Raw genomic sequence first — 11,878 nt, 5'->3', positions numbered from 1 at the left:
TACTCCCTAATTGCCTTCCTAATCAATTCTATTGACGAGAATACCTGCCCAACATGAAACTTCGGCTCATGCAAATCTTCTTCTGTGAAATGATTGAACTTGAACTTCATTTCCTCGTCATCTGACTCTGGCATTTCAAGCTTTTCATCTTCAGAATTGTCATCTTCAGCTACCTGCTTCCCTTTCCTTTTACCCTTCTTCTCATCATCAGCAACATGTGACTCATCCATCACCAAATCCTCATCCCCATCCTGCAGGTCATAGTCACTGTCCACAAGCTCTTCCGGATTATAATCAGAGTCATCACTATCTGACCAAGAGCCTTCGTCATCTTCCTCCTCTACGACTGCTCTTCTGCTTCTTCTACTGCCACTACTTGTTCCTTCACAAGTGCTATCACCTATATACATTACCTCACTTCTATTCTCCTCTGGGACAACAAAGCTAGGCTCAACGATATTTTCCTCTCTCTGACGAGTAAAAGGGTTTGAAACTGCATCATCCCATCCTCCTCCACCATAGTTGTCCTCATGATCTAGGTAAAACATGAGATATTTGTACCCCTCTCTGACCACTTTCCTAATAATGTTTGTGTCATTGTTCCTCGACAACAACTTCAGCCCACCTTCATTCAATTGCATACCTGGCAGCAACAAGTAAATAGCAATTCTTCCAGCCGTCTCATACCCCAAGTGCTCTACTAATTCATACAACATTGGCATAGAAGCTTGAGTAGCATCACAAAAATCATAGCACACCTTGCGGCCATTCAGATATGCCCTGCTGCTTCCACCGCCAAGGAAAAATCCTCCAAATATGAACTCCACAGTAAATAGATCACTGCCTTCCTCTGTTATAATTACACAAAAAAAGTTTCAGATGGAAAGATGAAATAACTGTGTCTAAATCCTAACCAAATTATGCCGTTGACTTAATGAGCGACAAACCAAAAGGATCAGCTGAGTTCAAACAGAAAAAGAAATCTATCTCCTACGAGCGACAGGTACAAGTCTTGGCCCTAACGAAATTAGTGCATAAAAATTATAAATTTCCCGGTGGAATGGGGAATAGGTATGCAAATGGTGGAAATTGAGCATATGAAACAACATTCGACTTGGATTATTCCGGCGATCAACATACCGTACGTCGGGACGGGCCCCTTATCCTGGCGTTGTATGGGCGCCATCAGCGGCACTCACAGCGGAAGACGACAGTGTCGCCGCCTCCCTCTGAGGCCTTCCCACTCCGGGTGCTCCCCACGGCCGCGATCTCTGCCCTCGATCAAACCCTCCTCCGCTGTTGGTTGCGTCGTGCTCGGGGAAGAGAACACACACGAACAGAGGCCGCAACTGAAAACCTCGATTACACAGGGGGTCGTCTCGTCGTCTAAGTCCGGCTCGAGCCAGTCGGTTCGGCTGGACCAGCTCTAGGCACTGACGTGGCAGGGGAAAAGGGCCAGACGTATGCCGCTGCGTACACAGGACCGTCTCTGTTACACGATCGCAAGTCTGAGGACCGTACAGAAGCACTTCGCGAGTACCAGGATGGTTTTGTTACAAGCCAACGAGTACAGGGACGAAGTGTGCAATTTACTCCATTGATTCGGTTCCATTTCCCACAGTCGAGTCGATCTAAGCCTAGCGGAACTCGAGCCGTCTCCCGCCACGAGCCCTTTTGCCACATATGAGATCGCTGTTCAACCGCCTGCCTTGCAAGCGTCTCGCCGCAGCTCGCCGGAGTCGCCGCTGCCTCCACTCCCACTCCCAACCGCACCCTCTCCTCGCAACCTTCTCCCGCCTCAGCGACGATGGCCCCCTCCCGGCCGCGCTCGCGCTGCTCCCCGACCTCACCGCGGCCGGCGTCCGCGCGGACCCCATCTCGCTCTGCCGCCTCATCAAGCTCTGCGTCCGCCACGGCACGGCCAACGACGGCCGCCTCATCCATGACCATGTCTCCCGCACGGCCAACAGCGGAGGAGAAGCGCCCGACACCGGCCTCTTCGTCTCCAACTCTCTGATCTCAATGTACGCCAAGTTCGGCTTGCTCCACGACGCGCTCGAGCTGTTCGGCGATATGCCTCACAGGAACGTCGTCTCTTGGACGACCGTCGTGGCGGCTCTGGCCAATGCCGGCGGGAGGAAAAAGGAGGCGCTCAGGTTTCTTGTGGACATGAAGAGGGACGACGTGGCTCCCAACAGTTACACATACTCTAGTGTTCTTGGTGCCTGCGGCACACCTGGGGTGCTCGCTGCTGTGCACGCGAGCATTGTTAAGGTCGGGCTGGATTCGGATGTGTTTGTGCGGAGCTCCTTGATTGATGCGTATATGAAGCTTGGAGATTTGGACAGCGGGCGCGGGGTCTTTGACGAGATGGTCACCCGTGATTTGGTTGTGTGGAATTCGATCATCGCGGGGTTCGCACAGAGTGGTGATGGTGTTGGGGCGGTAGAATTGTTCATGAGGATGAAGGAGTCTGGTTTCTCAGCTAACCAGGGTACCTTGACCAGTGTCCTCCGGGCGTGCACAGGGATGGTCATGCTCGACTTGGGAAGGCAGGTACATGCTCATGTGCTCAAGCATGAGAGGGACTTGATTCTGCACAATGCACTTCTGGACATGTACTGCAAATGTGGGAGCTTGCAGGAGGCAGACGCCTTGTTCAGCAGAATGCCTCGTAGGGATGTGATCTCATGGAGCACCATGGTCTCTGGTTTGGCGCAGAATGGGAGAAGTGTCGAGGCGCTGAAGGTTTTCGACTTGATGCAATCTGAAGGACCTACACCAAACCATATAACAATGGTTGGAGTTCTGTTTGCATGCAGTCATGCTGGCTTGGTGGAAGATGGTTGGTATTACTTTAGGTCCATGGAGAAGCTCTTTGGCATTCAGCCTGAGAGGGAGCATTGCAACTGCATGGTTGATCTCCTTGGTCGGTCAGGGAAGCTTGACGAAGCTGTGAAGTTCATCAGTGAGATGAACTTTGAGCCGGACTCGGTCATATGGAGAACTCTTCTTGGGGCATGCAGAATGCACAAAAACGCTAACCTTGCAGCATATGCAGCAAGAGAGATCCTTAAACTTGAGCCGGAAGACCAAGGTGCACGCATATTGTTGTCAAATACATATGCTGATTTGCGACAATGGTTAGATGCCGAGAAGTCATGGAAGGTGATGAGAAACCAAGGGGCCAAAAAAGAGCCCGGGCGCAGCTGGATCGAGCTGGGGAAACAAGTCCATGTGTTCATTGCTGGTGAACTGTCACACCCATGCTCAGCTGGCATAGTTAAGGAACTGAACCGACTAATCAGGCTGGTCACAGACCTCGGTTATGTCCCGCTGACAGAGTTTGTGCTGCAGGATCTTGAGAGCGAGCAGAAGGAAGATCTGCTGAAATATCACAGCGAGAAACTGGCTGTTGCATTTGCAATGATGAATTCAATGAAGGGGAAGCCTGTAAGGATCATGAAGAACCTCAGGATCTGTGGTGACTGCCACTCATTCGTGAAGCTCGTCTCCAAGAGTGAAGGCAAGGTGATCATAATCAGGGACCCGGTCCGGTTCCACCATTTCCAGGATGGAGTTTGCTCATGTGGCGACTATTGGTAGAGAAGGTAACACACACTGGCAAGGCTCCTGTGGCGACTAAGGGCATGTACAAAGGAAGCATCACCTTCCCGGTGCCTCACGCTCCATCAAAGCAAAATACGGTTCAGGCACTACCTAGCCTAGCAAATAACCCAATGCATAGCTGCCCCATTAGGCCCACACACGACATAATCAACTTCATATCTTCTCTTCCCCCCACGGACTTTCCTCATCTCCACTGCGTGCTCCTCTCTGACTTAGTTCTCTCTCTTACTTTTCTTCTTTTCTACTTTTGTACGCACTTTTGGAGCGAAGAAGCTGGTTCTTCTGCAAGAGCTCGTCCGGCTCTGCAAGCGCCCGTCTTTTTACCTTTCTTCTCCACGGTGGCTGCTCCTCCGACGTGGACCTGCGGAGCAGCGGTCCACGCTGGAGCGTTGGCCATGCCCTAATGGCTTGATCACAAGTTGTTACAACTTTTTCTTTGCAACTCAGATGCTTAACCACATTTATATTAGTATCTTGTGAAAGAAGAGTAAGACTAGTACTATATACAATTTTTTTGTGAGGGAGTAGTACCGTATACCAGCAGTCAAAAGAACAAAGATAAAGGAGAAAAAAAAAGGTAAGAAAAGAAAAGGAGAAAGAGAAAGAGGGGCAGGTGAGCAAAATAGCGGCCATAAAGAAGCCCACTGGGCCGTATCTCTTTCCCAGCTCATCCGCCTCATCCAAGCACGCAAAGCCGAAACAGAACAGGAAAGAAACGCGCCCAGGAGGGATTCCGGCGTCCTCTTCTCGCAAGCCCTAGAAGCCATGGTCCGTGGAGGCCGCAGGTGACCGGCGCCGGTAGCAAGAGGCGCCAGGAGGAGTGGTGGTGGTTGTTGAGGCGCGGCAAGATGTCGGTGCGGATAAAGGCGGTGGTGGACAGGTTCGTGAAGGAGCTCAAGGAGGCGCTGGACGCGGACATCCAGGACCGCGTCATGAGGGAGCGCGAGATGCAGAGCTACATCGAGGAGCGCGAGCGCGAGGTCGCCGAGCGGGAGGCCGCGTGGAAGGCCGAGCTCTCCCGCCGCGAGGTAACGAGTCCCCAAATCCGATTCATGGCTCGCTTAATTCATGCCCCCCGTTCCGTCCTCCCCTGCCACCCTGATCAGCATTCTGCATCATCTTTTGCGCGATCGAGAATGAGGGAAATATGTATGCCGCAGCGGCAGCTTGGTTTGTGTTTCAGTGTACTATTCATTATTTTTGACTCTTGATACTCCCACGGTATCACAATTCTTGCTCGAAACGTGAGCTTTTCTTGATGGTTTCGTGTCAATGTCTTTCAGTTTCTTGTGATGTTAAACTGCAGAAGTACAATGTAAGAGATTATTGCTTGTTTTATGCCGTAGTATCCACAAGGGCGTCAGGGGAATAAAGTTGGCCTCTTCAGTTACGTAGAGAATATAGTCAACCGTAGAAAGGTGACTTACAGGTGAAGATAAGAATGTAAGATACGTCTGAGAAGCATTGGTCCTCAGGTGGTCATGTGTGACTAGAATAGAGCATATCAGACTAGCATTCTTTGTGCTACAAGTCATGGTTTTCCTTTTCTGCTGCATGTACTCTGTAGTACCTTGTTGCTTCGTATTGTCTAACTTCATTATCAGTTGTCAGATCTTTATGATTGTGCATGTAAATATGGTTACTTAGTCCAGAAATTATATACCTATTCAAGTAATGTATGGTAGTTGAGTCTTGGTGAGACTCTTCTAAGGAAAGATATAAATTGATAGCTAGGAGACAAATGCATTAGATATGGTCCTAGTTTTGGCAATACTCTACAGTGTGAGATGCACAACACAAGAAAATGACACTGCAACGTATGAAGCACCTCCTCTGTGTACTGGGTGTGTGGGATTGGTAGAGGTGACAAGATAGATTAGGTGGAGGGAGGTGACAAAGCGGGGATGAACATGTGTACCCTCCTTGGGCTACACCAATCCCATTTTTGGTACATTATCTCATAGACTCATACACCCTAAGGCCCTGTTTGGTTTAGCTTTTATCGACGGATTCCGCCGCCGCGCAGCAGAATCTGAACCAAAGGGCAAACCCAGCAGAATCCGATTTCAGAAATCCGCTGCCAAAATCTAAACTAAAAGCGAAAGCAGCCCATGACGTGCTTTCCAAAATCTGATTCTGCTGCGGGCAAAATCTGAAAAAGCTGTATCAGCTGGTTTGTCAAATGACCTACATGTTTTTTACATCAGATTTTTCACAGCCATTTTTTCACAGCAGATTTTTCACAGCTGCTTTTAGAAATCCACAGCCGAACCAAACAGGGCCTAACAGTTGGTAGGCTAGCTCTCTTCGTGAATCTGACCAGTTAATCATTTAATTAGAAAGTTAGGTTAGACAACCTCATTACAAAATTGTGCTATGCATTCTGTTCTTGCCGTTATTACTTTGGCTATTATTTTCCATGGTAACTAGTAAGTGCCAACATAAGATGCAGATCTACCTAAGTTGCTTGCTGACTACTAACTTAATGAATTTGATATCATTATCTTGCTTGCTTAGTTGGTGCTTCTCCAATTAAGTATCCGTATAGTTTGTTGAGCACATATTCACAGGTTGTAATCATAATGAACAAACAGTAGCTTTGCGGGTGCACCAGAAGATTGTCTCCTGAGATCATAACCTAAGAGCCAAAACTGAATCATAACCTGAGCTCATGAAAGTTGAAACGTGGTGATGAGGTCTTCAAACTAACAAAACATCAAATCGATATGGTAATTTCCAATTAGAGCAAACCATAGTGTGTAGTAAACTAAATATTTTCTCTATCAAAATCATCGAAAGATGCCAACAGGCTAACGTTTCTTATGTTATCATTGCTTCGTTTCTTTAGGGAATGTCATTATTGCTTCGTAGTTCATCATGCTTTGGGGACATTTAACATGGCATGCTGCAATCCTCCTTTTGCAGGCTGAAATTGCGCGGCAAGAGGCAAGGCTTAAAATGGAAAGGGAGAATCTGGAGAAAGAAAAGAGTGTCCTGATGGGAACTGCTTCGAATCAGGATAACCAAGACGGAGCCCTTGAGATCACAGTCAGCGGTGAGAAGTATAGGTGCCTGCGCTTCTCCAAGGCGAAGAAGTGAGGTATGAGCTAGGGGGCGCCAGTAGTACACCGTTATTTTAAGCCTTGCACCTGATCCAAATTGGAGCAGCACAAGAAATCCCCATGTGTCCCCTACCAAGTAAAGGATTCTCCTTTGATCTGTTTGTTAGGCACCGCTGCCTCCTTCCTGTTCCCAAATAATCAGGTGATTGAACGCCACATGAGATGATGCCTGCCTGCCTGCCTGCCTGCCTGCCGATCGAGTGCAGTAACATGAATGGCTTCCAATTATCGTCACAGCACAGGAGCCATGTTAGGTCCAGCTTCTGATTGCCAGCGTCGGTTGACTTCGAAAAAACAATTAAGGAAATTGCTTTTCTTTTCTCTTCCCTTCAGAACTCGGGGCTGGAGCTACCTGTTCTGCCCCCGGTCAATAAGTTTTTGGTTCCAATTTTCTGTCCAAGATTCAGTTGTGCTCCTACAATTTAATTATTTTCACGTGGCCTGATTAGCATCTGGACACTCAATCATTGTGCGGGATTCATGGATAATCTGCACGGGGTCACCGTGTTAGTGATAATAATTTCTTGTTAACTGGTCAACCTAATGAGAAGTCAAGACTCTTAGTGATAACTTACCCGAGGCTCAGAGTGGGAGCTAAGGCCAACTCCACCGTGCGACTTCAAACGGACGTCTGTTTTGTTCGGATTCTGTCTGTTTGGGTAGGGCGATGGGGTCGTGTCCGGGCCTGTCCTGGTATGCGGTGGCCGTGCGCCTAGCGCGCGGACGCATCCCGACCGCATCCTGTCCACGTACATTTTTCTTTGTAAGTCTTTAACTTTTTTCATCATTCAGTTTTGGTACATGAAAAATACATCATCACATTTTGACTAGTAAAGTAAGACAAAAAAAAACAAGAACAACAAGAATACATTTTAGAAGATACCCAACTTTCATAACTGCTCCCTTGAGTTGGGTTAGGGCCTTCTCGATGCACTCATTGTTGATCTGTGGAGGAGGCTCGATCTGGCATCCTCCTTTCTTCTTCAAGCCAGAAGTCAATGTTGCTTCCTCACACCTAGTCTCATGTCTAGCCTCTAATCTAGCAACAAATGCACTTGTCTCATCTACAATCTTTATGCTAGCTAAAAGTGCACGAACATGTACTAAATTTCGCTCTATCAATATATCGATGTACTCTTCTTCCCAATACCATAACTTGCATCCGTGCTACACAATAAAATTTGTAGTTAGTACAACTAGTCAAAACTAGAGCACAAACCCAAGCTAAAAAAGAGCACATACCCCATCGTGTAAGCACTTGATGAACACCCATCCGGGATGTACTGGCGTTGTAGACACGCGGCGCACGACCATCCTTGGGCAGTGGTCGCACTTAATGAGTGGCAACGGTGCGCCGGCGAGCTTTTGGGCAAGCACCGAGCCCGGCCACCGCCATTCGTATCTTCCGACGGACCACCGACAGTGCAGATCCGAGCGGCTAGAGGAGGAGCCACTGCCTGCATGTGGCATTGCGGCCCTGCCAGGGCCTTCCGGCGAGGTGCCCGACTAGTCCATGGCGCGGCCCGGCCTCCCACAACCGGGCGAGCTCAAGACCGACCGGATCCGCCCCAAATCCAGCCGGCGGGTGCGCAAACCAGGTGGTCGTGGTTGGGTAGCTCGGCGGCGCCGAGGGGAAGGGGCTGGACGAGCGCGCGTCCGAACTGCACGGCTGCAATGGCAGCGGCGACGACGGCGGCAGCGAGGGGAAAAGTGGGGAAGAGTGGAGGGGGGTGCGGCCGGAGGGAGGAAGGGGGCGGATAGAAAAAGGCCCGCTCTGTGCCACCGACGGGCGGGCCAGGAAGGACACGCGCAGACGGCCCGCGCGTCCGTGTGGTGTCCGTTTCATCCCAAAAGCGGCGCAAATTTGGGCCGTGGATGGGTCAAAAACAAACACAGAACAAACAAAAGTCTGTTTGCTCCCGCCCGCTGAGCCGCCTCGTTTGTTCGTTTTATCCTAAACGGACGGGGGCGGACAGGATAGGATCGCGCGCGATGGAGTTGGCCTAAGTTTACCCAGTGTCCGCCAGATGCATTAGGGTAGATAGGTAGAAAGAAGGTAGCTGCTCCTGATAACGACTGTTACCTGAAAAGGCAGAGCCTGTCCTACAGAAGAGAACTTTATGCAAGTGCCTGATGTGCCCCCCTCAACCTGTCTGCCCTCCCAATCCGTTCATCTCCCCTTTAAAAACTCCCAAGATTGTCGTTGCATCGAGGGCTAATATTGTGAATCCAGTGTGCAGTAGTAATAAATAGACAGTCCTGAGAATGCATTTTTGGTTGTTATTCTTCATATGAATATGCTAGTACTCCCTCTATTCTTAAATATTTGTCTTTCTAGAGATTGTAACAAGTGACTACATACGAAGCAAAATGAGTGAATCTACACTCTAAAATATGTCTATATACGTACGTATGTGATAGTCCATTTGAAATCTCTACAAAGATAAATATTTAGGAACGGAGTGAGTAGATCTTATTAAATTTTTGTTTTTGCATTATATGTAGTACTATGGTTTTTATTTGGCTAACCTTATTTATATATATTCCGGCGGCACAATTTTTAGGCTGTCATTTATTTTAGTAAGTATATGCAATATATTGAGTGAGATGGATCAAGTGACTGCTGTTCCTTCATAGATCTAGTAGGAGGCTGCTGAACTGACTGAAACGGATTGAGTGACTGTTACTTGTGCGCAGATCCATGAGTGCCCGCCGGCACAGCACATACACTGTGATCTGCATATGTCCAGCCTAGGCTGTACTGTACTCTGAACCAACAGCCTCTTTCTTTCCGGATCTTATCTCATTTCCATCTCATCCTATCTGTGTTTTGAAGCAGCCATGTGCATGCACACCGGTGGTAGATATAGAGAAAAGAAAAGGAAAAAGGAAACAGTGACCAGCTACTAGGCTAGGATTGTCAGCAGGAGAAGGCTCTGCACTGTTCGTCTGGCATCTTATCGTCTCATGATCTGCGTGCACTTAGTCGGTCCCACGTGTCAGCGCGAGACAGGAGCCCAAGGATGGCGTGCGCGGCTGGCGTTATTCTTGGCCGCGCCATGCCAGGCCGGCACGAGCACCTACGCACGCATGCAACCGCTTATCCGAAACAAGCGCACACGAAAAATAAATCGAGAAATGGTAATGGCGCGAGAGCATGTTAGAGGCTTCCATGCACACGTGGCCCCTGCTGGCTTGGACTGGATCCGTCAGTTGTTTTGTGCGGATGTTTCAGAGTTCAAGTGAAACGGATATCATGTGACTGTTTGACCAAGCTTCCTTTGGCTCCTGTGCGCTTGGTTTCAGGCTACGCTTACGGTGGATTGCAGCTACAGCCCAGTCTAAAACACAAGAACTCAAAAGTGTAAGAGCATGTACGGCCTAGCGCCCTAGACCCGTCTCAAACGCTCGGTCGAACAACCCGGTCAATAACCGGTTAAAAAACCCGACCAAAACAAGCGCCTAAAATGGGTCTCAAGCGCCCGGACTGAACGCCTGCGATGGAGAACGCCTCAAACCGGCATCCCTCATATCCAGCCCACATATGGGATGGATATGAGGAGACACGAGCGCGTTCGCCACGTCGGACTGACGGTCTGGTCCCACATAGAATTACCTAGAAACCCAACAGACTGACGGGTGTATCCTTCGATGGGGGTGTGAATGCTATGTGGCGCCGTTTTGGCTCGTCATTCGAGGCCGAAGTCTGGCTATTTAAGCCGGCCGGCGTCCCCAATCCTAGCCACAACCTCTTCGTCTTTATGCTGTCAGCCCGAGCACATTACTCTTCGTCTCCACCTTCCTTTTCCCTCGTCATCCAACATGGCCCGAAGAAGAAGACCACCTATGCTATGCTAACGCCAAAGCGCTTCCAGGTAAGGAGGAGATTCGAGCGAGGCATGTGGCCCGGATCGCAGACGCCCTGCCTACGAACTCGCTGGAGCTGGAGAAGAGGAAGGAGAAGGGCAAAAGCAGCAAGCCCATGAAGGGGCGGATCCCGAGGAGCCGGGGTCGGTTGGGAGCTTCACCATAGAGGAGGCCATGGCGGAGTTCGCCATCGCCCAAGCGGCGGAGATGGTGGAGCAGACATCCATCTTGGAGTCCATCCAGCATGAGGCGTACGTTGAGTCCAACCAGCGCTTCCTTCAGCACGAACAGGCGGAGACCGACGCGCTCTTCGACAAGGTGGAAGCGGAGATGGAGGCGGAGGCAGAGGAGGAGCCGGAGTTGTGTCTGCCCCCCATGTACTCTGAGCCCAGAACGGAGATAGTGGACATCTCCGACGACAACGAGTAGCGGGGTCGAGGATTAGTTGATCTACGTAATATGTAGATCTTTTCTTTGCATGGTTTTAAGATTTCATATATGAGGTATTCAGATGCAGAGATGGTTATTTGAGGACTGCACGGTAAGTGCCCGCAAGCGCGCCCAGGCGCTTCCATGCACACGTGGCCCCTGCTGGCTTGGACTGGATCTGTCAGTTGTTCGGTGTGGATGTTTCAGAGTTCAAGTGAAACGGATATCATGTGACTGTTTGACCACGCTTCCTTTGGCTCCTGTGCGCTTGGTTTCAGGCTATGGTTACGCTGGATTGCAGCTACAACCCAGTCTAAAACACAAGAACTCAAAAGTGTAAGAGCATGTACAGCCCGGCGCCCTAGACCCGCCTCAAACGCTCGGTCGAACAACCCGGTCAAAAAACCCGATCAAAACGGGCGCCTCAAATGGGCCTCAAGCGCTCGGACTGGCCGGCATTCCTCATATCTAGCCCACATATAGGGTGGATATGAGGAGACCCGAACGCGTTCGTCACGTCATACTGACGGACTGGTCCCACATAGAATCGTCCCGAAACCCAACAGTCTGACGGGCGTATCCTCCGATGAGGGTGTGAATGCCGTGTGGTGCCGTTCCGGCTCGCCGTTCGAGACCAGAGTCCGACTATTTAAGCCGGTCGGCGTCCTTAATCCTAGCCACAACCTCTTCCTCTTCATGCCGTCATCCTGAGCACATTACTCTTCGTCTCCACCTTCCTCTTCCCTCGCCATCCGACATGGCCCGGAGAAGAAGACCGCCTATGCTATGCCTTTCTACTTTCCCTGGGGTTGATGGCATGGAAGCACTGG

The 11,878-nt window shown here is 49.8% G+C and overlaps 3 protein-coding genes across 3 annotated transcripts in view; 2 read left to right on the top strand and 1 right to left on the bottom strand.

Moving 5' to 3' along the window:
- LOC119333420 (stress response protein nst1-like) overlaps positions 1–1,186 on the bottom strand; it is a 4,500-nt gene extending 3,314 nt beyond the window's left edge. The window contains exons 1-2 of the mRNA XM_037606318.1: positions 1,141–1,186; positions 45–850 (exon numbers count right to left, since the gene is read on the bottom strand). Of these exons, the coding sequence (XP_037462215.1) occupies positions 45–850; positions 1,141–1,186 (852 nt within the window). The remainder of the gene's footprint in view (positions 1–44; positions 851–1,140) is intronic.
- Positions 1,187–1,677: 491 nt separating this feature from the next.
- LOC119333215 (pentatricopeptide repeat-containing protein At2g03880, mitochondrial-like) lies at positions 1,678–3,985 on the top strand. Its single transcript, XM_037606192.1, has one exon. The coding sequence runs from the start codon at positions 1,684–1,686 to the stop codon at positions 3,604–3,606; it is 1,923 nt and encodes a 640-aa protein (XP_037462089.1). The 5' UTR covers positions 1,678–1,683; the 3' UTR covers positions 3,607–3,985.
- Positions 3,986–4,266: 281 nt separating this feature from the next.
- On the top strand, positions 4,267–7,237 carry LOC119333216. The gene is made up of 3 exons (XM_037606193.1): positions 4,267–4,658; positions 6,556–6,730; positions 6,860–7,237. The coding sequence occupies exons 1-2, from the start codon at positions 4,479–4,481 to the stop codon at positions 6,727–6,729; spliced, it is 354 nt and encodes a 117-aa protein (XP_037462090.1). The 5' UTR covers positions 4,267–4,478; the 3' UTR covers position 6,730; positions 6,860–7,237.
- Positions 7,238–11,878: the final 4,641 nt, after the last annotated feature.

Source organism: Triticum dicoccoides, chromosome 7A (genome assembly GCF_002162155.2).
Source record: "Triticum dicoccoides isolate Atlit2015 ecotype Zavitan chromosome 7A, WEW_v2.0, whole genome shotgun sequence".
NCBI lineage: Eukaryota > Viridiplantae > Streptophyta > Magnoliopsida > Poales > Poaceae > Triticum > Triticum dicoccoides.
This window is presented reverse-complemented; position numbering and strand designations above follow the sequence as displayed.